Source organism: Gadus morhua, chromosome 3 (genome assembly GCF_902167405.1).
Source record: "Gadus morhua chromosome 3, gadMor3.0, whole genome shotgun sequence".
NCBI lineage: Eukaryota > Metazoa > Chordata > Actinopteri > Gadiformes > Gadidae > Gadus > Gadus morhua.
The window spans coordinates 23286956-23312418 of NC_044050.1; the positions used below are offsets into that span (position 1 = coordinate 23286956).

At 49.6% G+C, this 25463-nt stretch overlaps 1 protein-coding gene across 3 annotated transcripts in view; it reads right to left on the minus strand.

Moving 5' to 3' along the window:
* LOC115540851 (axin-2) overlaps positions 1-24630 on the minus strand; it is a 31958-nt gene extending 7328 nt beyond the window's left edge. The window contains exons 1-7 of one of the 3 annotated variants that reach the window (XM_030352444.1): positions 24559-24630; positions 10607-11558; positions 6961-7101; positions 3599-3701; positions 1170-1310; positions 188-582; positions 1-62 (exon numbers count right to left, since the gene is read on the minus strand). The exon at positions 1-62 is cut by the window's left edge and continues 88 nt beyond it. In XM_030352444.1, coding sequence (XP_030208304.1) covers positions 1-62; positions 188-582; positions 1170-1310; positions 3599-3701; positions 6961-7101; positions 10607-11439 — 1675 coding nt within the window. In that variant the 5' untranslated portion in view covers positions 11440-11558; positions 24559-24630. Of the gene's footprint in view, positions 63-187; positions 583-1169; positions 1311-3598; positions 3702-6960; positions 7102-10606; positions 11559-12432; positions 12826-12974; positions 13470-24558 lie in introns of those variants that run through there. The other 2 variants (XM_030352443.1, XM_030352441.1) reach the window with 2 other exon arrangements.
* Positions 24631-25463: the final 833 nt, after the last annotated feature.

The window sequence follows — 25463 nt, forward strand, 5'->3', positions numbered from 1 at the left end:
GCGAGCCCGACATGCCCTCCTCGAAGAGCTTGGCCGGCCGTTTGGACAAAGTGCTACAGCGACTACGGAGAGGCAAGCGGGAGAGACGATTCGTTAGGATCGGGGGGAAAACCAAACCCGTCGCGGTCCAAGAACGTGTTCGCCTTTTAACGCGATGGCTTTCGGACGGCGGTGCCGCTGTACTTACACAGGGGCGAAGTCGGCGCTGCCGGGGGGGCAGAGGCACTGGACCCTCTGCGCCGCCTCGGCCTCCGTCTGCTCCTTGGTGCGGGGCCCGGCGTGGTGGTGGACGTAGTGGTGGTGGATGTGCTTGGTCCCCGGGAAGGGCACGGTCGGCAGCGACGCCACCACCGCCGCCGCCGCCGCCGCCGCCGCGTCGCACCGCTCCGGCGAGCGGGAGCGCGGCGAGTACCGCACCAGACCGGGCGACTGGCAGCCCGGCGTCTTGAGCACGCGCGACAGGTGCTCGTCTAGGATGGCCTGGGGGTCCTCGTCGCACTGGCCACCGCCGCCGCCGCCGCCGCCGCCGCCGCTGCAGGGCAGAAGGGGGTGTGTCTCGCCATTCTCGTCTCTCTCCTCCTCCTACGGGGCACACGCACAAGAACACAAGGCAGAGGAGGTGAGGAGGTGAGGTGGTTGAGGAGGTCAGGGGGTGAGGAGGAGTGCTAGGAAGGCAGTTCAGGCAGAGCGCGTCTCAGCCGGTTTTCGGCGTGTATCCGATGTCTCCTGAAAGGCAGCGAGAGCGCGAGGCTTCATTTCACTTTCTCTTTTGCTGCACTGTTATCCTTGCTAACAGGCGCCGGGTGCGCTTCATCTATAATGAACCTTGGTGCCTGTGCCTCGCGGAAGACACTGCCACGCTACACACACACACACACACTACACACGCGCGCGCGCATCGGCAGAACGTGCCACTGGAGAGCAGCTAAGCGCTGGCTGTTTGAAGGAACTTTGAGTGTGTCAGGAATCATAAGTTCGAAACTTCCCCCCTGCGCACAAAATGGCAGACGACAAGCAAAGGCAAAAAAAAAAAAAGGCAAGCGGTAATTCAACGCGGCTGCAAAAAGGAAATGGAAGCCCTGTAATTCACGGGGGTTTTGTAAAGTTGAACTGCCTGGGAGTGTGTAGATGTGTGTGTGTGTGTGTGTGTGTGTGTTTCAGCCGCTCACCTCCTGTATCTGCTGAAGCTTCTCCTCCAGCGTGCTGCGGGTGTCCTGCTCCCTCTTGAGCTTCTCCAGCCGCGCGATGAGCTGGGCGGCAAAGGCCCGGGGCTCCATGGGGGCCATCTCCTTGGGCAGCCTGTGCGTCCTCTGGAGAAGAAGAGAGGGGGGGGGACGGGACGGGGGAGAAGGTTAGGAACGCTTGCTTCCCACTAGTCGGCGTGTTCAGACACTCAGACACAGAGTCCGCTTCGACATTCAGCGCCGCCGCCGCCGCCGCCGCCGCCGCCGCCGCCGCCCTCGGTGCCCTTGTCCCACTTCCATCCAGGCTGCTTCCCAAAAGGGCGCTCCAAAAAAAAAAACGGGAATCATCCGAATGCCCTTGCACTCGGCGTAACCCCGACCCCGGGAAAAGCCCTTCCGAATCCCCGCCATCACCCAAGGAAACCACCCCTGGTTCCCTTTGGTGCCCGGTGCCCTCGCTGGTGCCAGGGCTTGGTGGCGGGGTATAGGGGTGGGGGTGGGGGGGGTCGGCATTGACTAGGGCAGCAGTTGGTCTCGCTCCGAGGGTAGGCTTCCCGCCTGCACCCTCTGCAGCCCGGGCAAGGCCATCAGGCAGGCAGCCTCTGAAGTCAGCGCACTTCAAAGGGCCCTTGTCAAACATCAAACGCACACCAGGGGTGGGAGGGACGCGCAGCCTCAAATCTCCGAATAAAAGCCAGATATCGACGGGGGGGATGGAGGAGGAGGAGGAGGAGGAGGAAGGGGGGGGAGGTGGTGGTGGTGGGGGAGGGGAGAAGGGGGGGGGGGGGGGGTTGGTAATGGGGTAAAAGGGGAAATGAGGGTAAGAAGAAAGCGGAAGGAAGACAGAAATGAAAAGGTAAGGTTGGAAGAGGAAGGAAAATAGGAAGAGGTTTTAGGATGTGTTTTTGGGGGAAAGGAATGCATTGTATCGAGAGGGGGGGGGGGGGGGGGGGGGAGTAAAGAGACAGGGAGGCGTGTGTGGGAGGGGGGCAGGAAAAGATGGAGTCAAACACCGGGGAGATCTGAAGGGAAGTAGTCATTTATTTCCCGACGGCACGAGGGGCAGCTCTGAGCTACTAAGTCACATTATCCTGCATTTTTTATACGATGCGTGGCGGCTGCACTCTCCTCTCTCTCCCTCTCTCTCTGTGTCTCTCTCCCTGTCTCTCTCTCCCTGTCTCTCTCCCTGCGTCTCTCCCTGTGTCTCTCTCTCGTTTGTTATTTGGCACACTGGATTTCTTGATTTTGACTCGTTTTTGTTGTTTCTCTCATCTCTTTGTAGAGACGATGAAGGAGGGGGAGAAGAAAGGCAGGCAGGGGCTGCTGGCAAAGGAGCACCAGCCCCGCACGGGCCCCCGCTGCCTGGGGCTGGTGCATCATGGGAGACAGAGCCATCTCCAAATCAGGAGGGAGACATTAAAGGAAAGGCAAAGGGGGGGGGGGGGGGGGGGGGAGCGGAAGAGAGAGAGAGGAAGAGAGAGAGAGAGAGAGAGAGGAAGAGAGAGAGAGAGAGAGAGAGAGAGAGAGAGAGAGAGAGAGAGAGAGAGAGAGAGAGGGAGAATAAAGAGGAAGAGAAAAAGCATTTGCACATACATACAAACACACACACACACACACACACAGACGCACGCACGCACACCTGTGTCTGGGATACCAATCTGACATGATTTACATATCTTTTTTTCCAGGCTCTGTTTCTAGCCCGGGCTTTGGCTCTGTGCATCAGGACGGCCCTAAAGCCGAGACACTCGTACAGGTACAGGCTTTCCCCCGGAGCGCTCCAGGGGGTGCCTGTACGGGTCGGCCTTAGGGCGTCTGATGCACAGTTGCAGGAGTTACATTGGTGGGAGTGGGAAGGGGCACTGGTTGACCAAGTGATGGGAGGCTCGGCGCTACTGGGATTGGTGCATCCGACCCTGGAGGGCCGACGTGGGAAACGATGGAGGCCTAAGCTCCACTGGCCAGCAGTTAAATAACCCGGAGAGCCTTCCCCTCGTCTTCATCACTGAATGCTGCCATCACTAGCATCATCATCCTCATCTCCATTACCTAACCACGACTAACCCGGTAGGGCGCGCGCGCGTGCGCGGGCGCGTGTGCACACGCATCGCAACACAATAAGATACATATTGTGTCTTAAAACACGGCAAGAAAAACACAATATGCTAATTATTCCTTTCATTTACCCTGACTTTCATATGAAACGGAGAGGAGAAACTAAATATATTCTGTCACAACATACACACACACTCGAGGCGAGAAGAGAAAAACAGAGGAAAGATATAAAACACAATTCCTTAAGGGAATCAGGACCCAGTTGTCAAGTGTGTAAAAGTTTGAGTTCAAGAGTTTGGCATGTTTTTTTTTTCTTTTTTAAGGCTGAAAGCAGCGGAATTGAAGGGAGTCGAACTCACAGGAAAGTGGGGTAGGGAGACTAGGCCGTTGATTTTGACACTGCGACACATCTCGCGCTGGAGCTTCTTCTTTGTGCCCTGCTTGTACGGCGGGATCCCATCTCTGTAGAAACGTAGAAAAAAAAAGGCAGAAAAGTTAGCGATCGTATTCGTGTGGGCAACACGTATTTTTTTTTGCAATTCAATTGTTTTGCTATTCCTTTTCAGGCGGCGACACTATAAAGAGCTGGAGGTGTCAATTCTATCACATTAGCTCGCTTTCCAACGTTTGCTGGGCTGTCAATCTCTGCGTGGACGAGCGCTCGGGCGAGAGGCGGCGGCTGTGTGATTGAAGTGACTGACACACCACCAGTGGGTAGCCACCCACTAGGCTATGGTACGGCGGAATCAAAGGGCTGGAAAGTCCTTGAAGCCCGGGCAACAAAAAAAAAGCACATAACAAAAACACACCAGGACAATGGTAAAGATATGCTAAACATCCCAGTCAGGGCTTCAAAAGAAGAGCCCCACTGGCGGAGTTTGAATCGGTCTTCGCGGACGTCCCAAAGTGCTTTTGAAATGAGTAAGCATGCCAAAGCTACCGCGGGGTCATGGGTAAATGTGCTCCCGATCCACCCAATTCAGCGATTAAAAACAACAGCTCAATATTATTCTTCGAGCTCTCTAGCTTTCTACAATCAGCTGTCGTTTAGGGCAATTATCTTGGCCTTTTCAGGCTGTTTAGAAGTGACTGACCTCACACAAGCGCTACTTTTTTCCTGCCGCCTCTTTGAAATCTCACACTCACGCACATATGTATCTGCTGCCATCTTAGTTTGGCAAGCGCTCCACACTGAGCCTCTGATCTCTGCAACATCAAAAGACTGGTTTGTAAGATAAGGTAATGTTTGAAGTTGGTGCAGCAGCATTCCCCAGTGTCCAAGTAAATCCATAAATAAGATATAACCAAAAGGAGAGAGAGAGAGAGAGAGAGAAAAGAAGATCCTCCACTCACAGCCAGCCACCCTCCGTCCGTCCTCCTACTACCTACATCCACCTCTTCTTGTTCTGGGTCTTGGTAATTCAACCACACACTTTTAAAAACATGTATTCATATGATGACCCGATGAAATGAGAGGGAAGTACCTAGGCGTTTCACTAAAGCGGGCCAGTGCTATACACGGATGATAAGCCCATGAGGATGACTTTAAGGTTTAAACCAACGCCATCAAGAAGCGTGGAAGAGACTGACGGTATCACAGTTCGCTTGTACTAAGCGCCGTGTTCTCACCCAACCCAACCCTTCCACACGCTACCCCCAGAGATGAGGCTGTGGATTCCCACGGTGTCCCGGCAACAGATGGAGAGACGAGAGAGACAAACTCTCTTCAACCTGCTCCACGGTGTGACAGCCAAGAGGGACTGACACGCCGACCGCCCCTCACTGAGTCGGCTCGCCGAACACAGCTCAACTAAATGTCGTGATTCCAAGACATGTATTTCTTAAATTGACCTCCCCGAATCAATGATTTCTTGATTTCGGGGAGGTGGGTTGTTATAACTGAAGCCCCGAACCCTGGAAAGCACAGGGGATCTCCTGATGGACCTCTTGATGCAGGTGAGAGCGGTGGAAGACAACATCAGACTGCTTCACGGGCCCTTCCTCACTTTATGGGGATCTCCCATTCACTTCTGCAAGTCATTTTTAAAGCAGCCTGCTACTCTCTTATCCCCCTAAGCTCCCCTCGCCTAACAATAGGCTGAAAGCGATTCAGTTAAGCCCTTTATACTCTGTGCACTTTATTTTCTCAGTGCCCTGCACTCTTCACCACTCTCTGCTGCCAGCTCCGGCGCAGCAAGAAGATCTGGCTTAGACTGAGGTGGGGCTGAGGGGGTTCTTCGTGCTTCTTTCTGGGGAGGGGGGCTTGGAAGTCGGAGGTGTTGGACAGAGAGATTGAGAGGGGGAGAGTGAGTGTGAGAGAGTGGGAGAGTGAGAGAGAAAGTGGGAGAGAGAAAACGAGAGCGAGTGGGAGAGAGAGTGGGAGAAAGAGAGAGAGTGAGTAAGTGAGAGAACGAGAGAGTGGGAGAGAGAGATGGAGAGAGAGAGAGAGAGAGAGAGAGAGAGAGAGAGAGAGAGAGAGAGAGAGAGAGAGAGAGAGAGAGAGAGAGAGAGAGAGAGAGAGAGAGAGAGAACGAAAGAGAGAGCGAGAGAGAGAGTGAGAAAGAGCAAGAGAGAGAGAGAGAGAGAACGAAAGAAAGAGAGAGAGAGAGAGAGAGAGAGAGAGAGAGAGAGAGAGAGAGAGTGTGAGAGAGAGAGAGAGAGAGAGAGAGAGAGAGAGAGAGAGAGAGAGAGAGTGTGAGAGAGAGAGAGAGAGAGAGAGAGAGAGAGAGAGAGAGAGAGAGAGAGAGAGAGAGAGAGAGAGAGAGAGAGAGAGAGAGAGAGAGAGAGAGAGAGAGAGAGAGAAGGGGGGCGTGGGAGTTCCTCATGCCTGGTGGCGTGGTCCAGAAACGAACAGACCCCCCCCTCCCCCCCCCCCCCCCCCCCCCCCCCCCCGGAGAAAGCCTCACAGACACATGATCCCCCAGCATGTTGCGGAGGCTAGTGGCAGGAGAGTGACCCACCATGCGAGTGAGCCTGCTTTCATTTGGTGCCAGCGTTCTCAATGGGTTTGTCTTGAGGCCCAAATGGCTATTTCCCGGCCCCACCCCCACTAGTCCCAAGCCCCTAGCCCCCCCCCCCCCCCCCCCCCGCCCCAAAGCTCTTCAAAGGGAAAATGTGATTAGATAATATGGAAAAAAGAGAAACAACTTGGGGAGAAAAAAAAAAAAGGCTGTTGTGGCAGAAGGGTGGGTGGGACGGATACATTTCGACTGGAGACGAGGCAACGCCCCCCCCACCCACATCAAGAAACCCCCCCCCCCCCCCCCCCCCCCTGCCCCACCCACAACCCTCTCCCCGTCTCTCTGTACAGCCGGTAACGCACCAGAATAAACTTCAAAAGGCCCTTTGACATAATGAATTTCCCAGCGTTATCTCCCTGGAGGCCCTTGGAGCAACTTCACATTAATAGAATTACCTGAAGTCAATCACGAGGGGATAATTAAAGCACATTACAGACCATTCTTTCCCACACAACCCCGTGGTCCCGGTAGTTGCACCCCGGTTTCGACGCATGGTCAAACCGTTCGAGCAAACTCGCGCCACGGCGGTTTGTCAGGGAAAGTTCGGAAACGAAAACCCGGAGCGTTCTAGGTTCAGCGCCTGGTGGAGGCTGTGTGGTGTCATGGTGGTGGTTGGGATGCCATTCAGGGGACTTTTCGGATTGATGTGTCCCAGTGACGATGGGATGAGGAAAAGGTTGTGGGGGGGGGGCGGGACTTACACACTACTGTCCGTCATGGACATGGAGTCGTCCGTCATGGCGTCGCTGGAGATCTCGCTGTCGTTGGCACTGGTGGCGGGGGCGAAGGCGTAGCCCGAGTTGACAAAGTAGGGGCTGGCGGGGTCTCCTCTCCGGTGGGACCTGGGACAAGACAAACGGGAAACGCGTTAGGAAAACTGGGAAAACTCGGAAAAGCTCCATCGGACTTTCAAACCGGCTCTGTCGGCAGAAAATGTGCCGAAGAAACGTGAAGTGAAGTTGTGATGATTTTGTTGTTGTGGTGCGTTGGAGGCCGACGTTCCGTTGCGTTTTAGACTTTGTGCCGAGTATTCCGGTGTAATTAGATCACTTTAACGAGACTTGGGGGGGGGGGGGGGCCTCAGGAATGTGACGACAGTATCAGGAGGTTATGGGTTCTCTTGTTTCTGTTCTTTCTCCCTCTCTTTCATGCCCCCCCACCCTCCTCCTCCCCAAACATGCAGGGGGTGGGAGCTGGGGGGAGGAGGGGAGGGGAGGGGAGGTAGGGGGGAGTGAACTCCATGGTTGTGAATGAGCAGCCCCACTTCCCTCCTCTCTATTCCTCTCTATCTCCCTTTCTTCTCCTGCTTCTCCAGCCTTTTGTTTGGCCACGGCCCCTAGTCCCGCACTTTTCCACTCTGAAACTCCCATTCTTCCTCTCTCTCCCCCCCCTCTCTCTCTCTCTCTCTCTCTCTCTCTCTCTCCCCCCCCCTCTCTCTCTCTCTCCCTCTCTCTCTCTCCCCCCCTCTCTCTCGCTCTCTCTGTCTCTATGTCTCTCTCTCTCTCTCCCCCTCTCTCTCTCCCCCTCTCTCTCTCTCTCTCGCTCTCTGCTTTGAGGGGGGTTTCTCTCCCCCTCTCTCTCTCTCATGTCTTCTGGGCTCCAACCAGGGGGCTGCTCTGCGTTCCCTCCCCCTACCGATATCCCTCCACCCCACTGCCTTCCCTTTCTAAATACTCTCTCACTCACACACACACACACACACACACACACACACACACACACACACACACACACACACGCAAACACACATAATCTCTCCCTCTCTCTTTCTACTCTCTCCTGCTGTGTTGCATTCCTGCTCCAGTCGTGGAGGGGGGGGTGGACAAGGAAGAAGGCGGGGGGGTGGGAGGGGGAACTTGAGCTTTAAAGAGAGTGGAGAGGAAGGAGAGAGCGAGAGAGAGAGCGAGAGAGAGAGAGAGAGAGAGAGAGAGAGAGAGAGAGAGAGAGAGAGAGAGAGAGAGAGAGAGAGAGAGAGAGAGAGAGAGAGACAGAGAGAGAGAGAGAGAGAGAGAGAGACAGAGAGAGAGAGAGAGAGAGAGAGAGAGAGAGCAAGAGAGAGAGAGAGAGAGAGAGAGAGAGAGAGAGAGAGAGACAGAGAGAGAGAGACAGAGAGAGAGAGACAGAGAGAGAGAGAGAGCGAGAGAGAGAGAGACAGAGTGTGTAGGGGGAAGGAGGCCTCTTTCTTTATGAGAATGCCTACTGCCGAGAGAGGAGGGGAGAGCCCCAGCATGACTAAAGCCCTAGGCCCCCCAGCTCAAACCTGACCTTTGGAAGGGCACCGCGCAGAGTCAGGTATTTAGCACAGCTGGGCTCTGCGCACTACCCCCTCCTTGCTCTCTCTTTCTCCATCTTTTCCTTTCTTTCTTTTCTTTCATGCCCCCACCCCCCCACCACCACCACCACCACCACCACTAACACACACACACACATACATACACCCCAACACCCCCCCCCCCCCCCCCCCCTCCATGTCTCCCCTGCTCTCAAGTTGTTGTTTTACTCCGGCAGATTTTTTTTTTTTTTGGGCAAAAATGGGAGATTAAAGCACATAATGGAACAGAAAAGACAATAAGGAAAACGGCCAAAACAACACACACACACACACACTGATAAATACACTCACACACAGACCCACGCACACAGACGTATCTTGAGCAAAGTGGGACCGGCGGCTCAGGTTACTAAGCTGAGTTGTTAGCGTTGTGCTTCTCTATCAGTTTAGAGGAGAGGGCTGGACGGCTTTCAGACGCACAGGGAAAGAAGGGGGGAATCGAGGCAGTGGCAAAATTAGTTCCACGTGTTTGAGATGGAAATTGGTTGACCTGTAGAGATGGCGAGGGGCAGGGTGAAATGAAAGAGGGGGCGAGAGAGGGAGAGAAATAATAAAAGGGGAGCGGGAGAGAGAGAGCGACAGAAAAGCCTCTCCCTCTCTCTCAGCGTCTCTCTCTCTCTCCCCACACACACACACACACACACACATGAAACACAGAAATGTTGGGGACCACACCAGGAAGCGGAGGAGATGCCCTCATGTCAACAAACCCACAGAGCCTTCCCAGTTCCTGTCCCGACAAGGCTACTCTCAAAGCAGAAGCTTGAAACAAAGAAGGCACACTACCTCTCTGCCCCACACACCGGCTCGTTGGCTATGATCTGTCGTCGGCTAAAATTGACATTCAAATCGGTTTGCCTTCTGTTTGAACTGAAGCCGCCGCAAACATGACTGGGATTTTTTTTTTGTAAGGAAGCGATTTTAGTAATGGCACGCCTTTTCGACACGCATTTCACACGACAATTTGGCGAATAATTGCTTAGGTTGACTGAATTTACATGTCAGGGAAAGCGCAGATTATCTGTAAATTGCACTTTTCCTAGCAATCGCCAGAAATGCCCCAGACATTGTCCAATTGTACACTTGGATATAATAAGGTCCAGATGTAAGGCTCTCTTTATGGCAAGGACACTGCAAACGGTGCGCTGCCATGGCAACTTTGAACCTGCTCTTTGATCCACCACTCGATCATAAACAACACCTCTTTTCGTTTTTTTTATTGTTCCTAACTAATAGTTTTAAATCAGTCGGGGGAGAAAAAGTTGGACGAGAAAAACAACACTGAGTGCTTTCCAGAAACAATCCCCCTTTGATCTCTGCCCAAGATACAGCCAACTCTGGAGAGCAAAAGTTAGTGTGAGTGTGTGTATATAAGAGAGTGTGTGTGTGTGTGTGTGTGTGTGTGTGTGTGTGTGTGTGTGTGTGTGTGTGTGTGTGTGTGTGTGTGTGTGTGTGTGTGTGTGTGTGTGTGTGTGTGTGTGTGTGTGTGTGTGTGTGTGTGTGTTTTTGTCTGTGAGTTTTCCCTCATTCTCACTCTTCATATTGCGTGATAAGCTTGGAACAATTATTTACACCAGCCTCACAACTGGAGCAGTCAGTGCTGGGCTTGTGATTCTGAACGCATGCCTGGAACGTGGAGGAAGAGCGCTTTCAGTTTCAAAGCACAGGAAACTTGAGCAAACCGGCAGAGGGCTGCTTGTATTACTTAAAAGGGAGGACCTAGCCCCCCACCTCCCTCCCTACCACCCCCTGACTCAACTCCGAGACAGAGCGCACCAACACCGCCATGTTGCTCTAAATTGGAATTGAAAATCATACATGCACACATACAACTGTATGTGCTTAATATCTGAATAGAAGTAGCTGTACCAATGGAGGAAAATAAAAGAAATGTGTGAGTTATGCATGATGCTGAACAATGATAACCACACAGGACAGTGAGATGTGATGACATACACCTCGTTCCACCAAACTTATTAAAACGGCACGGGGTCAGGTGACGGTGATGGTCTCACCTGCATCCCTGGTCCAGCATTTCAGCTGCTGTCCGGATCGTTGCGGTAGCCCTCAAGGAGTTCGCCGAGAGCCCGACCACGGACGCCAACGTTTTCGCCTTCAAGTCACTGCAACTCCACTCCTCTTCCTCCATGAGAGGTGGAAGATATCCACACATCAGCCGCAGGCTCCCGAGACCACTGTGGTTTGCATACGCTGCACTCTCGCAACCGTTACGCACGTATTCGAGGTATATATCAGACGTCAAAAACATCTGGTACGCGTTCTCCTCCATGGTAGACTGAATTTCCGTTTGTGCTTGATCAAACATCGCAGAGTCTATTTGTTGTTTCTTAATACTATCCTTTATGAACGTCTTGGTGGCGGGCTTTAACTGCTTGGAAACGATGCTGTTGTTCTCGATGTACCGCTTAAAAATAACTTTGGCGACTCGTAGCGTTTTGGTATCCTTTAAGTCCATTTGCCTGAAGCCATTGCAGGCGAACCAGAAGTCCAAAGTGTCCACGCATTTCTCCCGCTCCAAAAAGTTCCTGAAGAGAAGAGCCCCGTCCTGGTCGCTCAGGAGGAAATGCAACGACTTGGACCACCGGACGAGAGGCGAGTCCGGAGACGCGCTCCCCTCCGGCTCCCCTAGTCCATCTTCGTTCCGCCTTGCCGTGGTGGAGCCGGGAGACACGGAAGGTACCTCTTTAATCACCTTGTTCACAGCCCTCATTTTGGAAGCCTTGCTTGGGTTGTAGCATGACGCCTCTCCCTCCTCCCCCGGTACCGGAGGGCGAGGAGCATCTTCTCGGAAGCCACCGCTGATGTGCTCCGTAAGCGTCCTGCTCATGGCTCCAGCTCCGGGTTGCTGTGTGTGAGTGCCGTCGTGCCTGCACTGCACTGAGCTCCAGCAGTAATCCTTCTCACTCTCTAAAAAGCAGCGGGGGTGCGTCTCAGCTCCTCTTCACTCTGCAACACAAAGTATTGATCTAATCAAAGCCAGATCCTGCGAACTTCAAAGACAAGACATCAAGTAAACAGTCCTTTCAAAACCCTCGACGGGGTCCACAGAGAAGGAGAAATATGAAAGAGCCCTTTCCTTTCATTTATCTATTTATAATCTAAATAGAGAGATCAACTGCACCCTACATTCTCGATAGGCGTTGATCTGTCACATCAAAACATATTTGACAAGAATAACCATTTCACAAAAACCCTCACAAATACACAGTCGCCAAATTGTGGTTTACACGTGTTTTCCTAACGAGTCCGTGTCATAGACTTCAACTCCAATTAATTACCCAATCTGCTCCGAACGACTGTATCCAAGTCCTGCCTGGATTACGCACGAAAACCCACGTTTCCCCACTTAATATACATTTGTACTCCTGAACCCGATTACGCACGAGTGTAGCCTTCATACATCGGATACGACAAATCATTCAACTTCAGCTATAATATGCAGCATTGAGATTTCCTCCCAGGAAATCCAAGCCCCACTACTCGTACATGTGAGCGATCAATAGCTTTTGTAGAAAACTAACGACTGCCACCCAGCAGCGTAAGCCAACGTATCTATCGTCAATTCGTTTTAACTACCGGTACGACAGCAGTCCTCTCTCCGTTGTGTCAGTAGCCTACAATCACTGGAAACTAAAACATGTGGAAACCACAATCCCTATAAGTAGTGCAATGATTCCACGATATGCATCGGATTGTCAGCAAAGAAATCCTTCACACAGTCTGGAGCGAGCATGCAACAATTGTAACTATCCCACTATCAACCCCAAAAGACTGATCTCCAAACCAACGGGTCGCGCGTAAAACCCACCAAATCACATACCATTTCAGAACAGAAATCCAGAAAAATAGATTATTCCATACGAGTAAGGACTCCGGCGATTGAAAAGGAAGAAAAATCCAAATTGTACATCCAAAAACAAAAGTGCAAGGAAGAAATAGAGAGCCTGCGTCTCTCGACACGCGTCTCGTCTCTGGCGGCCAAAGTAGTGAGGTTTAATGTACCCTGTCCCATTCAACGACTGACCTCGGAGGAGGCAGGCACTGTTCCTATGTAGATCAGCGGTGATGGAAAACATCGGAAGCAGATGAAGGAGGGGGGTGGGGGGGATCCTTCTTTAAGAATAGCTACAACATCCCACTTTCCAGCTCCGAGACGCACACACAGACCATAAACACCATATAGTCTGGCGTGCGTAAATACGCGCGGCTCAATAAGTAAGCTTCTTATCTATCTTACCGTATTTTTTTTCTCGCCCACAAACAAGGAACATAGCCTACATTTCATCGACTTCAAAGCGCGGGGAGCAACACATCAAAGTGGCCATTAGAGGGGGCCTGTGGAACAGTTTTCTTTCAACTTACCATCGACGGAGCGTAGTAGTAGTGTCCCTAACGTGAGCGTAGCAGCCACAAAGTGCACCAACAGGCTCCTACAGTACAATCACGGGCATCGCTCCCCCGTCCTAATGCTCAATAAAAGGAATAATTGTCATGTAGTCATGAAAAGCAAGAATGGTGTGTTCGCCCTTCCCCAGGTGTTAAAAAAATAGAGTCATCGCAGGCGGTAGATCTCCTCCAGGCTATTTCAAAACGAACTGGGCTGAGGGTTTAACTGTGGACTTCAAAGTAGAGAACCGCTGGCCTGGTCCTGGAAGATAGATAAAAGACAACTGCGCGGCTTTGCAATAACACAGAGACTAAAGTCGCCGGCGAAAGCTTTATAAATCCACGAATGTCGTCTGCGTGAAACGCAAACCTAAACAGTCACGATTCAGCAGTGGACATCGCAGGTTTACGGTGAATGTGTGCTGTTTTATTAAACAACTAAGTTAAGTTGGTTTTGAGGACCTTATCAAAGACAGGCAATCTGGAGCCAACTCCCTGAGGCTTTGGACTGGAGCGTCAGAAGTAACTGCTCTTATAACTGCGTTATTCCTGCAATCCTTCTGTTGCTACATAGTTTTTCAGGACGAAAAAAAATAAAGGAAAAAATAAACATCACATCTAGAGCCAATTTCAAGCATAAGCATAAGAAATCGGCCAAATACTAAGTGAGAATGCATTTAGGAATGTAATAACTAAACAATGAAGTTTACAAAAAGTGAACTAAGACAACATAATGAATGAGATCACTGTTCTGCTTAGGTTTGAATCCTATTAATGTGTGGTAATTGCAAACTTATCCTACCAAGTCCGCCTCAACAAAGTATAAAATAAACAAGCAACAAAATAAAAAAAACATTTTAGGTGTTATGCCCTGAAATGTCTTCAATGTCACACGTCTGTGACATCAGGATTGTGAAAGCCACAGCAAGAAGTGTAGTCTAGTAGTCGTTAATTCACATGACTTCCCTAATGTTATTGTGACATATCTTAAAGAGTGGGTTAGACAGTGATCCAATCCCATGCTACTTCAAAGACCATATTGTCCCTTTGATGTCGGGAATCAACTTTAAAGGGAAGATATAATTATGAGTCAGGGAAGTCAAATTCACAACCCTCTTATGAAGACACACAGGCGAAGAGGCTTACACAAACGGCTAAACTATGCCGAGCCCGGAGATGTTAAGAGGAGTTGGTAGACATTCCCATGCTAACATTTAGCTACATAGTTGCTGTACTCCTGTGATGTGAGTGAGTGGGTGTTTACCTCTCAGCAACATTGCCTGCCTTCTAAAGGCAAATGTAAGCAGTACAGAAAAGGAGGCATTGGATTCCTAAGAAATCCTTAGTGAGTCCCAATTGATATAACCTACAAGGAAATGACACATTAGGAGTTGAATGCGCACCAGCACACAAAGTCATATATATACGAGTGAGAGGATACAAGCAAAAATATAACCCAAAGGATTGTCTAATTGGTCGGGTTCAGCATAGTTCTCCATGCTTATTATAGTAACACCATGCTAGCAATTTTTCTGAATGAACTAATCTTATTCCTAAACACAAAAATGTGTATTTTAGTGTAGCCTATCTCCTGAGGGCATAAACCCAACATTAATTCACATCACTGTGTATATGAGTGCTTAAGAAGACTTGTGCGTTTGTATTGCCTGGCAGGCTTTTGTAAACACTGTTAGGTATTATGAATTTAGTGTTATTATAAAGTTAGCAGTGCGGTTAAGAAGTGTTTGGGTTTAGCTTTTGGTTTGAGTCGGATGGAGGAGGTGTTAGGTTTGATTATGGTGTCACGGTTACACGTGTTAGGTTGATATGGGTTACACGTGATAGGTTTATGTAAGACTTTGATGTTAGTTGCGGTCTGGCTCCGAATTTGGCAGCCAATTGTCTACCTTTGATCGTCACATGATTGCTGACGTGTTTCATTTTCTGTCAACACTCGCCCCACTGTTCATGCAGATAGCTCTTCAAAGCAAACAAGGATGTCATACATCTAAATAAACTCTCCGAGCCCTATAAAAACACGGCCGCGGCATTTGCGACATCAGCCGCGTATTTTTCTGAAGGGGGTTGATTTGCCGCCAAACGTTTCACAGATACACGTCCAAATAAAACAAACAAACTAATCGTAATTTGGCAGGCGATGTGCTTGGGCATGGAGGTGAGCGGTGTAAATCATCCGGGTGGAGCTGACGGGGACCAAACATCCAGACCAGACCAGCAGAGAGCCCTGCCGGTGACTGGAGACACCACGCCCCAGATATGCTCTTCATGATCGTGCCTAAGCTGTGAAAATGTTCCATAATGGTGGCAGAGTTTCAATAATGAATCGACGTTGCAGCTATTTTGGGATTTTCGTGACGCTCCGTTGACTTCCATCCATCTTTGGTGGGTCGGGTGGGAGATATGTTTAAAGCAGTGTACGAAACAAAGTTTTATTGTTATTATTATTTTTAGAAGCAGAGATATCTTCGAACACAAAGACATGGCATAGACAGTGTTAGCTTGTATAGATCATCCTTGCTAAATGTTAGCTACTTGTCCGTAACCACCAACCAAATAAATATCATAGTTAGCCATAGCGGTGTTAGCTTGGATGTAATTTGCCCAAACGTTTAATTTGTTTAAAAGTTCTTACCAGTATGCTTTTCATTCGGTCTAACCCGGGGTTGTAAACAGCACTGGTGAGATGGTTGGCCAAAGCAATCCTTGAACTAAAATATGCAACAGCTTTTGGCATTAAGTTATGACCAGGTTACCTACTTTCTGTAAGAGGGAAAACATAGGGGCAGAATTGGGTCAGTGACACTGGCACTACGACATTAATCTCAATTTAAGACCTGTACTTGACAGTTTGTTCAAATTAAGCATTTCTATTAGATGATAAGATGCTAAAATAGTCATTTGTTTTCCTTATAACCAGGTTTGGTAGGACAATTATCAACTCAACTCATATGAAGGTAAAAATGTTACAATGTTTGAGCAAACAACAGACCAAAAGACAACTTAGAAACCATGTATACAAACAAAAAAGTTAAACCTTTGTAGAGAAAAAAAGATTCAAACCAAACACAGCCTAAGCCACATAGCTTTCTCCCCTACACTGATCTTGATTGATGTGCAGCCCATATTAGGGCATTCACACCAACAAACAAACCTGTCCCCTGTGGATGCCGGGCCCATGTGTACACACCTGTTAACTCTTGAGTGCCACTCTGGTGTGGAGCGGCAACAAAGGAAGCGGGGTGCTGTAAAATAGTCAATAGCGCCCTCTTTTTGATGTTGACCCCGACGTGACCCCCTTTTGTGCAGGGGCACGACCGTTTCACAGGAAGAATCAAATGCCCCAGGAGCACAATGCAGAATGAGTGCGGATGAGAGCGCCACCACCACCTTGCTATTAAGCCCCAATAAAATGGCTCAACCCGGGGGCTAATTGAGGGTGCTGGTGCAGGAATTGGAGGCATCTGCTGCTGCATGCCGCGTTGGGCAGGCGCCCGATGAGGCGAAGGCCCTCTCTAATCAGAGCCTATCTTAGAACAACACACAGGGAGGAAGTTACCACAACTCACTACCCTCACCACAGGTGTCAGCAGATGCTAGTTGATGTTGTTGTTGTTGTTGTTGTTGTTGTTTATTTCGAAGGGACCGACAGTATTGTGCCACTCGGCACTCAGTACAATCGTCCGTATCCACACTCGGTGCTCAACAATAAATCTTTTCCAAACCCAGCCGGTCATGCCTCGCTCAAATTGCTTAAATCCTGCACCCAAGCAGAGAAACCGAAGACAAAACAGAGCAGAGAGGGCGTGGATAATTGCAAATAACCCAATATTTGGAAGTTCAAAGGCTGCGTAGGGTTTGAGTGATAATTTTGGCTGAAGCCTCACCATAAACACTAATAAAATTAAGTGCGTCAGGGGGTTGGGTGGGGGGGTGGAGGGGGCGTGGCCATGCGTCCCTTTGAACACACCCTGTGATCAGTTCCCCCTCTCAATTACTGTATTGTCCACTTCTCCTTTCAGCTGGAAGGGAGGGGGCAGCCCTCCCCCCACACCCTCCCCCCGATCCACCCTCCCCCTCCTCCCCCCCTCGGCTTCCCTTTGAAGTGATTATCCCTTTATCTCAAGACTGAGCGAGGAATATCTTGGGGGACAATGGCAAATTAAAGCCCATATGGAGGGGAGCGTGAATGTCTGTTTGTAGGCTCAGAATGAAACGAAACAGGAAAAAATAAATAAAAAACACGAGAAAGAAATAGAAATAGAGTGGGTTGCAGCGACACAAAAGACGAGCGCGTGTGTTGCACAGTATTTTGTTGTAGGAGTTCCCGATTTCCAGTAAGTAAAAACAAGTCAAAAACAAGACGACAGCACCTACCGTCATCGCTGGTGACACTTGTGGCAGAGAGACTGTAGTTTGTTTAAAATAAAATAAACAGGGCTAAGGGTGGTGTTGTGTGCGTGTGTGTTGGAGGGGGGGGGGGGGGGGGGGGGGGGGAGTGTGGAGGGGGTGGTGGGGCAGATGCATAGCAGTGTGGTGGCGGTGGGGGTGGAGGGTGGAGGGGGAGACATGGAGGGACAGCAGAAGGGAGAGGGAGTGCAGTTGTCAGCAGAATCAGATGGTGGTGGCAGTGCAAGGGGGACAGACTTGAAGAAGATACAATTAGAGTGTGGATTTAACAGGCTTTGAAGTCCGACATGGTGCATAGCACCCTGGAAGTTTGAGGAGACAGCCATTCATCTGCCTGCTACGGCACGTTAAGGCCGCTCCTTTCAGACGGGCTAATTTGACAAAATAAACTCTATTTTCAACTTCAAAACAGAAAACAAAAATACTACTTAATGACTCAAAAGAGGGGGGGGATGGGCAAAAGTGTCAGAAGAAATGAATCTAATGTTTGTCTTTTTAAAGTTGTGGTCGTGAAAGAGGATTAACGCAACAACAAAAAGGAGGCCGGGGTGAATGAAACCATTCAACATGAATAGCTACTTTCCCTTCCCGCTCCTACTCGCTTTTATCATTTTAATCCTGTTAAGCAGTGGCTGAGAACTTTAATAATCTATAGAAACAATGTCTCTGGAGCTGGTCCTAATCCAGTTTGGCCAGGCAGACCTGTGCTGAGTCTGAAGTGAACAAACGGTAATCTAAGCTTGACATTTTTTTTTTTTAACATTCTATCTCTCTCTCTCTCTCTTGAGTTCTTCATGTGTGTCGCACTATACCTCTGCCAAAAGTAAAACAGAACAAAGAAAAGAAAGGAAAGCATTGATGTAAAATAGTTGTGCCTCAGCTTGACATGTATTTTCCTTAACATGCTCTCTCTCTCTCTCTCTCTCTCTCTCTCTCTCTCTCTCTCTCTCTCTCTCTCTCTCTCTCTCTCTTCATGTGTGTCACACTATCGTCAAAGAGCTGGCCGAAGTAAAACAAAACATAAAAAATAAACAAAAACATTGATTATAAAATAGTTACGATGCATAATAGACAGACCTCAGTAACCAAATCTTTACTATAGTTGGTACTTAATTAAATCGGGTAACATGTTCCAGCCCAAAGACAATGATTAACCATCACCTGTGATCGACGTTGGCAGCGTACACAGCCTTAAAGCATTGCACAAGTCTCTCACTTGAAAGCAAGTTATTACATGATGCAGAGCATATGCAGAGTGACTGCAGACCATCCATCATCATTTACCCTTCAGGTTTTTCTCAGAATTGCAAGAACATGCTCTGATGTCTCATGTGACGCATTGGTGATGCGTGTTTAACTATTTCAGCGGCTCAATTCATCTCCGATTCAGAACCAACTGACCCAGAAAATGCTTTCGTACCGAAAACAGCAATCAAATGAACAAATGGGGAGGAAAAATACATTTCACCGAGGATGACACCAGGCTGAACCCAAAACTCCACAGCTATGAGGTTCTGCTCTTCCGCTGACACCCAGCCTGACAGTACATCTATGCGTGTGTAAAGCAAATTAATCACTCCTATTGATTGACTGGTTCAGTGTCTCACCGCCATTTTACAGGCAGCAGCTGATAGTAAACTAGCCAGGGCAGAACACTGAATAATCAAATTACGGCCATCTTTGTTAACCAACACTGACAACTATCTCCGTTTGGGAACGTCAATGTGTGAGTGTGGGTGTGTCTAGTGTGTGGTGTGGTTAATTCCGCCATGCCTTCACACACACACACACACACACACACACACACACACACACACACACACACACACACACACACACACACACACACACACACACACACACACACACGTGCTAACTCCAACGCTATGCCCAGTCTAATTCCATTAATGAGATAAAGCAGACCCGAGTGTGGCCAGTAAACGGACTTCCCCGTTACAGTGAGACTGTGACCTCAACACCGGCCAGCTGCACATTGTTCCCAAGACTCCTGTGAGAGTTTGGGAGTTCAAAAGTAAAACTAAAAGATAAGAGCGCGTTTGACCCCGATACGGGACAGTCCCCATGCCGCCTCTCAACAGGTGTTCCAGGGGAGGGCCGGCTTCAAAAACCCCTTCGTACCCGATCAGCCAGCAGGAAAATCAACAAAGCAGCGACCAGGCACCTCGCAGACGACCGCTCCGACAACGGATAGGAAAACATTCCCACACTACAGCGAGGAGGAGGAGGGGTGGAGGAGGGAGGAGGAGGAGGGGTGGAGGAGGGGGGAGGAGGGGGGAGTGAGGGTGAGAACGAGAAGGGGAGAGGAGGGGGTTATTGGTGAGAGCCACCTTATTAGGGACTGGAAAACAAGGACGAATCAAAGTAAACAAGTGAAGGGGCAAAGGTGAGCAGGAGGTTAAGATGCAGAAGGAAACCCGAGAAAGAGACGGCGAGGAAAGAGACGTGGAAAGACTGCGGTTGGAGGAGAGAAAAATGAAGTTTGACAGTTTGAATGACATCACATTCCAACCGACCGCAGCAAGCATTATCCGCCTGACACCGGTGACGTCAGCGTTCACCAGTAAGTAAAAGAGCTTCCATACACCCCGACCACGTCCCTCGACCCCCCTTTCCTGTCCCCCCCCCCCACCCCCGCCTCCCTTCGAGCGAGAGGTTATCAGCGGCCGCCCTCGGCTCCCTGTTGAAATGTGTCAACAGGGAGGAGTGTGAACAGGGCATGGACCCATGTTTGTCCTCCCACACCTGGACCTGATGAGAGGGAGTGGAGAGAGAGAGAGAGAGAGAGAGAGAGAGAGAGAGAGAGAGAGAGAGAGAGAGAGAGAGAGAGAGAGAGAGAGAGAGAGAGAGAGAGAGAGAGAGAGAGAGAGAGGGAGGGAGGGGGCGAGAGAAAAATAGTGACAGAGAGAAAGAGAGAGATAGGGGTAAAGTAAACCTACAATTGCACGTACACTCCCACAGCCCTCGACTACGTGAGAGAAGAGGAGATAGAGGGAGGGGGAGAGAGAGAGTGGAGGAGAGAGAGTGAATTTGGGAGAGAAATAGAGAGAGAAAGTGGTAGAGTGAGAGAAACAGTGAGAGAGGGAGCGATGGTGAAATAGTGAGAGAGACAGAGAGAGAGAGAGAGGGAGAGAGAGAGAGAGAGAGAGATAGGGAGAGAGAGAGAGAGAGAGAGAGAGACAGAGAGAGAGAGAGAGAGAGAGAGAGACAGAGACAGAGAGAGAGAGAGAGAGAGAGAGAGAGACAGAGAGAGAGAGAGAGAGAGAGAGAGAGAGAGAGAGAGAGAGAGAGAGAGAGAGAGAGAGAGAGAGAGATAGGGAGAGAGAGAGAGATAGGGAGAGAGAGAGCGAGACAGATAGGGGGAGAGAGAGAGAGAGAGAGAGAGAGAGAGAGAGAGAGAGAGAGAGAGAGAGAGAGAGAGAAAGATAGGGAGATAGGGGTAGAATAAACCTACAATTACACGTACACTCCCAACAGCTCCCAAATATTCCCCGTGGCCCACCCTCCAACCCTCCACCCAACCAGCGTATCATCCCCCCCCCATACCTCCCCACAACCCTTCTCAAATCACAATCTGGTGCCATAAAATGTAAAAGTGGGCAAAACAGCTCCGCCTTGGCCTTGTAGTGGAGTTTGTTTTAAAGTGGAAATGAGGCTGATGCCGCCCTTGGCGATTAGCCCCGCGGCTCACATGAAAGGAGACGGAAGGACAGCTGCTAATTTTCTCCTTTGACCTTTGGCTCCCGCTGGTATTTCATACAAACACTGATTTATGGACGAGCCTCACAGCCCATTGCTACCGGTGGGATTACTGGGAGAGAGAGAGAGAGAGAGAGAGAGAGAGAGAGAGAGAGAGAGAGAGAGAGAGAGAGAGAGAGAGAGAGAGAGAGAGAGAGAGAGAGAGAGAGAGAGAGAGAGAGAGAGAGAGAGAGAGAGAGAGAGGGGGACAGAGGGTGAGGGAAGAAGAGAGAGAGAGAGAGAGAGAGAGAGAGAGAGAGAGAGAGAGAGAGAGAGAGAGAGAGAGAGAGAGAGAGAGAGAGAGAGAGAGAGAGAGAGAGAGAGAGAGAGAGAGGGACAGAGGGGGAGGGAAGGAGGGAGGGAGGGAAGGAGAGAGAGAGAGAGAGAGAGAGAGAGAGAGAGAGAGAGAGAGAGAGAGAGAGAGAGAGAGAGAGATGGAGAGAACAGACTGGTAAGAGAGGGAGATAGTGGGAATCTTTTTTCATTATACCCACATTCTGTGGATGCAGGTTTCCGGATCACTTTCCATTCGTGGCTGGCTCAATCTCTGTCCCTGTCCTCCTTTCTCTGTGTCACCTTGTCCCGTCCTTCTCAGTATGTCTCTTAATCTCCTCTTCGTATCTCTCCATTTACCCTTTCGATTGAAACTGGGTATTACTCGGTATGCGAGGGAAACCTTTCTTTTCTCCATTGTCTAACTCGGTGCTCGCTGCCAAACCACCGGCCCCAGCTCCCAGGCTCAAACCCCAGCCCCTGCTCACCTGTCTTGGTGGAACTCAGTAGTAATTAGGAATTAATTATATACACAAGCGAAAGCTTTGTCTGCAGGGTGATTCCATCAAAGGGAATATCAGGAACGCTCCACGCTTGGGTGAGGCACGGATGGAGACCGTCCCCTGGGGGATCTGACGGAGCCAGGAAGCGTAGGTGTCCTTCGGTTGGGTTCTCCTCAGTTCTTTTCCTGTCAATCCCTCCTTAAGCTCGCTCTCTGTCCACTATTATGCTGACATTGTCCAGTCGTTGTCTCTTTTTAGTGTGTCAAGGTGTGTGTGTGTCTGTGTGTGTGTGTGTGTGTGGGAGGGGAGCAGTCTCAGCAAAGCTACCTTCACACACAACAGGTGGCCGTAGTCTTGTGGTCACGGCTAAGCTGTTTCTGTTGTGGATCGGCCCATTGTTTAGGCTGTCCTACCGCAGAAGGACTGCTTGTAATGGGACTAGTCAGGGGGGGGGGGACTGAAATCAAGACACTGTCTTGGGAAAGGACTATGAATAGTTGTCGGGATATAATTGCAAGTAAAAAAAATTGCGCTTTTATAAAGAAAAGAAAATAATCAAGAAATACACATAAAGTCTTCTCCATCCCAAATAAATCGGCTGAAAAATCAACAGATTTATATTAATATCCCGACAGAGTTGTCAGGATATAATTGCAAGTGAAAATGTTTGTGCTTTTATAAAGTGTTAAGGAAAAGAAAATAATCAAGAAATACACATAAAGTATTCTCCGTCCCAAATAAATCTGCTGCGTTCAAACGCATCCAGTATTGTAGGTTCAGAAGGCAGACACTGTCTTGTCTGCTGATGCCTACTGGGGACGGCTCAGGAGGTAGAGCGGGTTAACTGGTAACCAGATGGTTGCTAGTTCGTCCCTAGCTGAGCGTCGAGGTATCCCTGAGCAAGACACCAAACCCTCACTGCTCCCAACGAGCTGTCCGTCGCCTGGAACGGTTGACTGTGTGTATGAATGGTTGTAAGATAAAAGTGTCATCAAAAATCCCCAAAAGTGCATCCTAGTGTCTAGGATCCAGCAGGGACAACGATGGGAAACCTTCTCAAGGACCAGGAGCATGTGAATCAGTCCTAAGTACACGCTGGTTTAAATAGCAACAGTGCACTCTGCATCCATCCCTCTCTCTACAGCTAGTGCCCTGCAAGGGTCTGTCTCACTGAGCCACTGAAGCCGGGCTGCTGACATTGAGGCCACTGATCAACCCCCCCCCCCCCCCCAACCCCCTCTACGCTGCTGACCCCCTTCTGGGGCACACACACACACACACATGCACACACACACACACACACACACACACACACACACACATACACACGCGCGCACACACACACACACACACACACACACACATAGAGAATTCAAGTCACATTCCAAATATCACACACGTACACACACACATGGACTCACATACACACACATATATATGCAGACGCACACCCGTTCTTATGCACGCATACACACACACACACACACACACACACACACACACACACACACACACTGAAGCAGACTGTGATTCATTTCTTTCCTCAGCACCTTTTGTTCTCGCCCTCTGGGTTTCATTCAGTCTAAGCCGGTCATTAGCTGAATGATTACAGTGGGAGAGAGGGCATCTATTAAACACGGGCGTATGTGTGTGTGTGAGTGTGTGCGCGCACGCGTGCACGTGCGTGCGCGTGAGTATGTATGCGTGCCTGTGTGCGGATCAATCAAGCCGGAGTGGGTGACGACAAGGAGCTGTTTATCTTTCTCATGAAAGGGAGAGGGATCAAAAGAGGGTGGCCAACCAGCTGGACCTTCAATCATACTGGGACAACATGACTTCAGTGCCCACGGCCTGCTAATGCCACACACTAATGACAAGTGGGTGGATGTGTGTGTGTGTGTGCGCGTGCGTGCGTCCGTGAGTGTGTGATGATGTTAGAGCTCCTCTGGATTTTTTTTCTTTTTTAATACTGGTTCTGGAGATTAATTCCTCCACTGCCTTTGAATGTCTTAGCGGTTGTTTGGGTTCGCTGTGTGCTGACGACGGCCGGGGAGGAGCGCGTTGCCCTGTGTCTGGGGGGAAGGCTTCACACAGCAGAGAACATGACATTCAATGACATTCAAGTTCATTGGTTACATTATTCCCCGGCGATATTCCTCCTTTGGTTTGCGCGTGTTCCCGAGAGCGGTTCTGGTGAGTGACGCGCGTCACGTGAGGACGCTCTCGTCGCCGTTGTGAATGTTTCACGTGGAACAGAAGGAAGTGCATTTCTGTGATGTTTGATGTACTGAAAATGGACCACGGATAAGCTGGATAAGGCCTGTTAGTGGATGATGTGTATAGATGATTGGTTGTGCCAGCGGTGCAGAGAATGCTTATAGCCACTCTTGTGACTTCACACGGGATGACTGACACACACCTCGTCCTTAAGTAGATCACATGCCGGCTCAGTCGGCCGCAGAGTTACCCAGACACCCCGCATGATCAAGGCACTTACTGATTGGAATGAAATTGGGGGTATAAGCTGAAAACCAGGGGGATGAAATGTTTATTTTGGTCTTTGAAATGAGGCCACAACAAGCCCAGATAAAGCTACTTACCATCCGCTGTCTCTTAGAGCTGGTGTCCATTTCAGGGTCATGTTCCCCTCCACCACCACAAGGAAAATTCCCTCCACTCCTGAAAAAGACCAAAAGAAACAAGTTATTATGGGTCGATGGACCAGAAATCCCAAAAAGCTATGCTCTTCATAATCCTCCAGACCATTTAGTGTACGACAAAACCATACCAGTATGTGTATAACTCTGTGGAGCGGGAAACTTGATGTTGATGTTTCAGCAACATTTTGCAGTTCCTCCATTTTGGATTGTGTGCTAGGCTAGTTCTTAAGCTAACTTGTAATTCACTTTGGATACGTAAACAACTTAATGTAAACATATGATCCACTGTTGTTACAATGAAGGGTTGGAACACGCGTCAGGTGGGGTCAGTTACCCGCTGAGTTAAGTGATAATTTGTGATAGGAGGGCGACTGGAGCACTAAAAACGGCACATGTTGTAACAAAATAAATCCAACCAGCACAAGCTAATGTGTTCAGTGCATAAGCCACACATGCGGGGTTAAAGTTCAAGTCGAGCCACATTCTCACCAAGGCATTCCACACAAATAGCTTATCATATTTCCCTTTCAAGGGTGCTATCAAGCTACAAGGTTCCACAATGTCACCCTACTTGCTTTTCGGCCTGATATATATCTCATCGCTGCTGTTCAAAGAGACACAGGCATCTCACTTGTTTATGTGTGCGCGCGCCCACATAAGTGTGCGTATCCCTGGTTGTGTGGGTGTAGATCTATCCAGTCATGTCTATGTTTCGGGCGCTATGTGGTTTATAACATGAACACAGTGATAACAAAATATATCCTGTCAGGATGAGAAACTTGCTTTGGCCCTGGGATGGTACAGACATAATATACATGGATTTTGTTGAATTTGTTAGTCTGTTG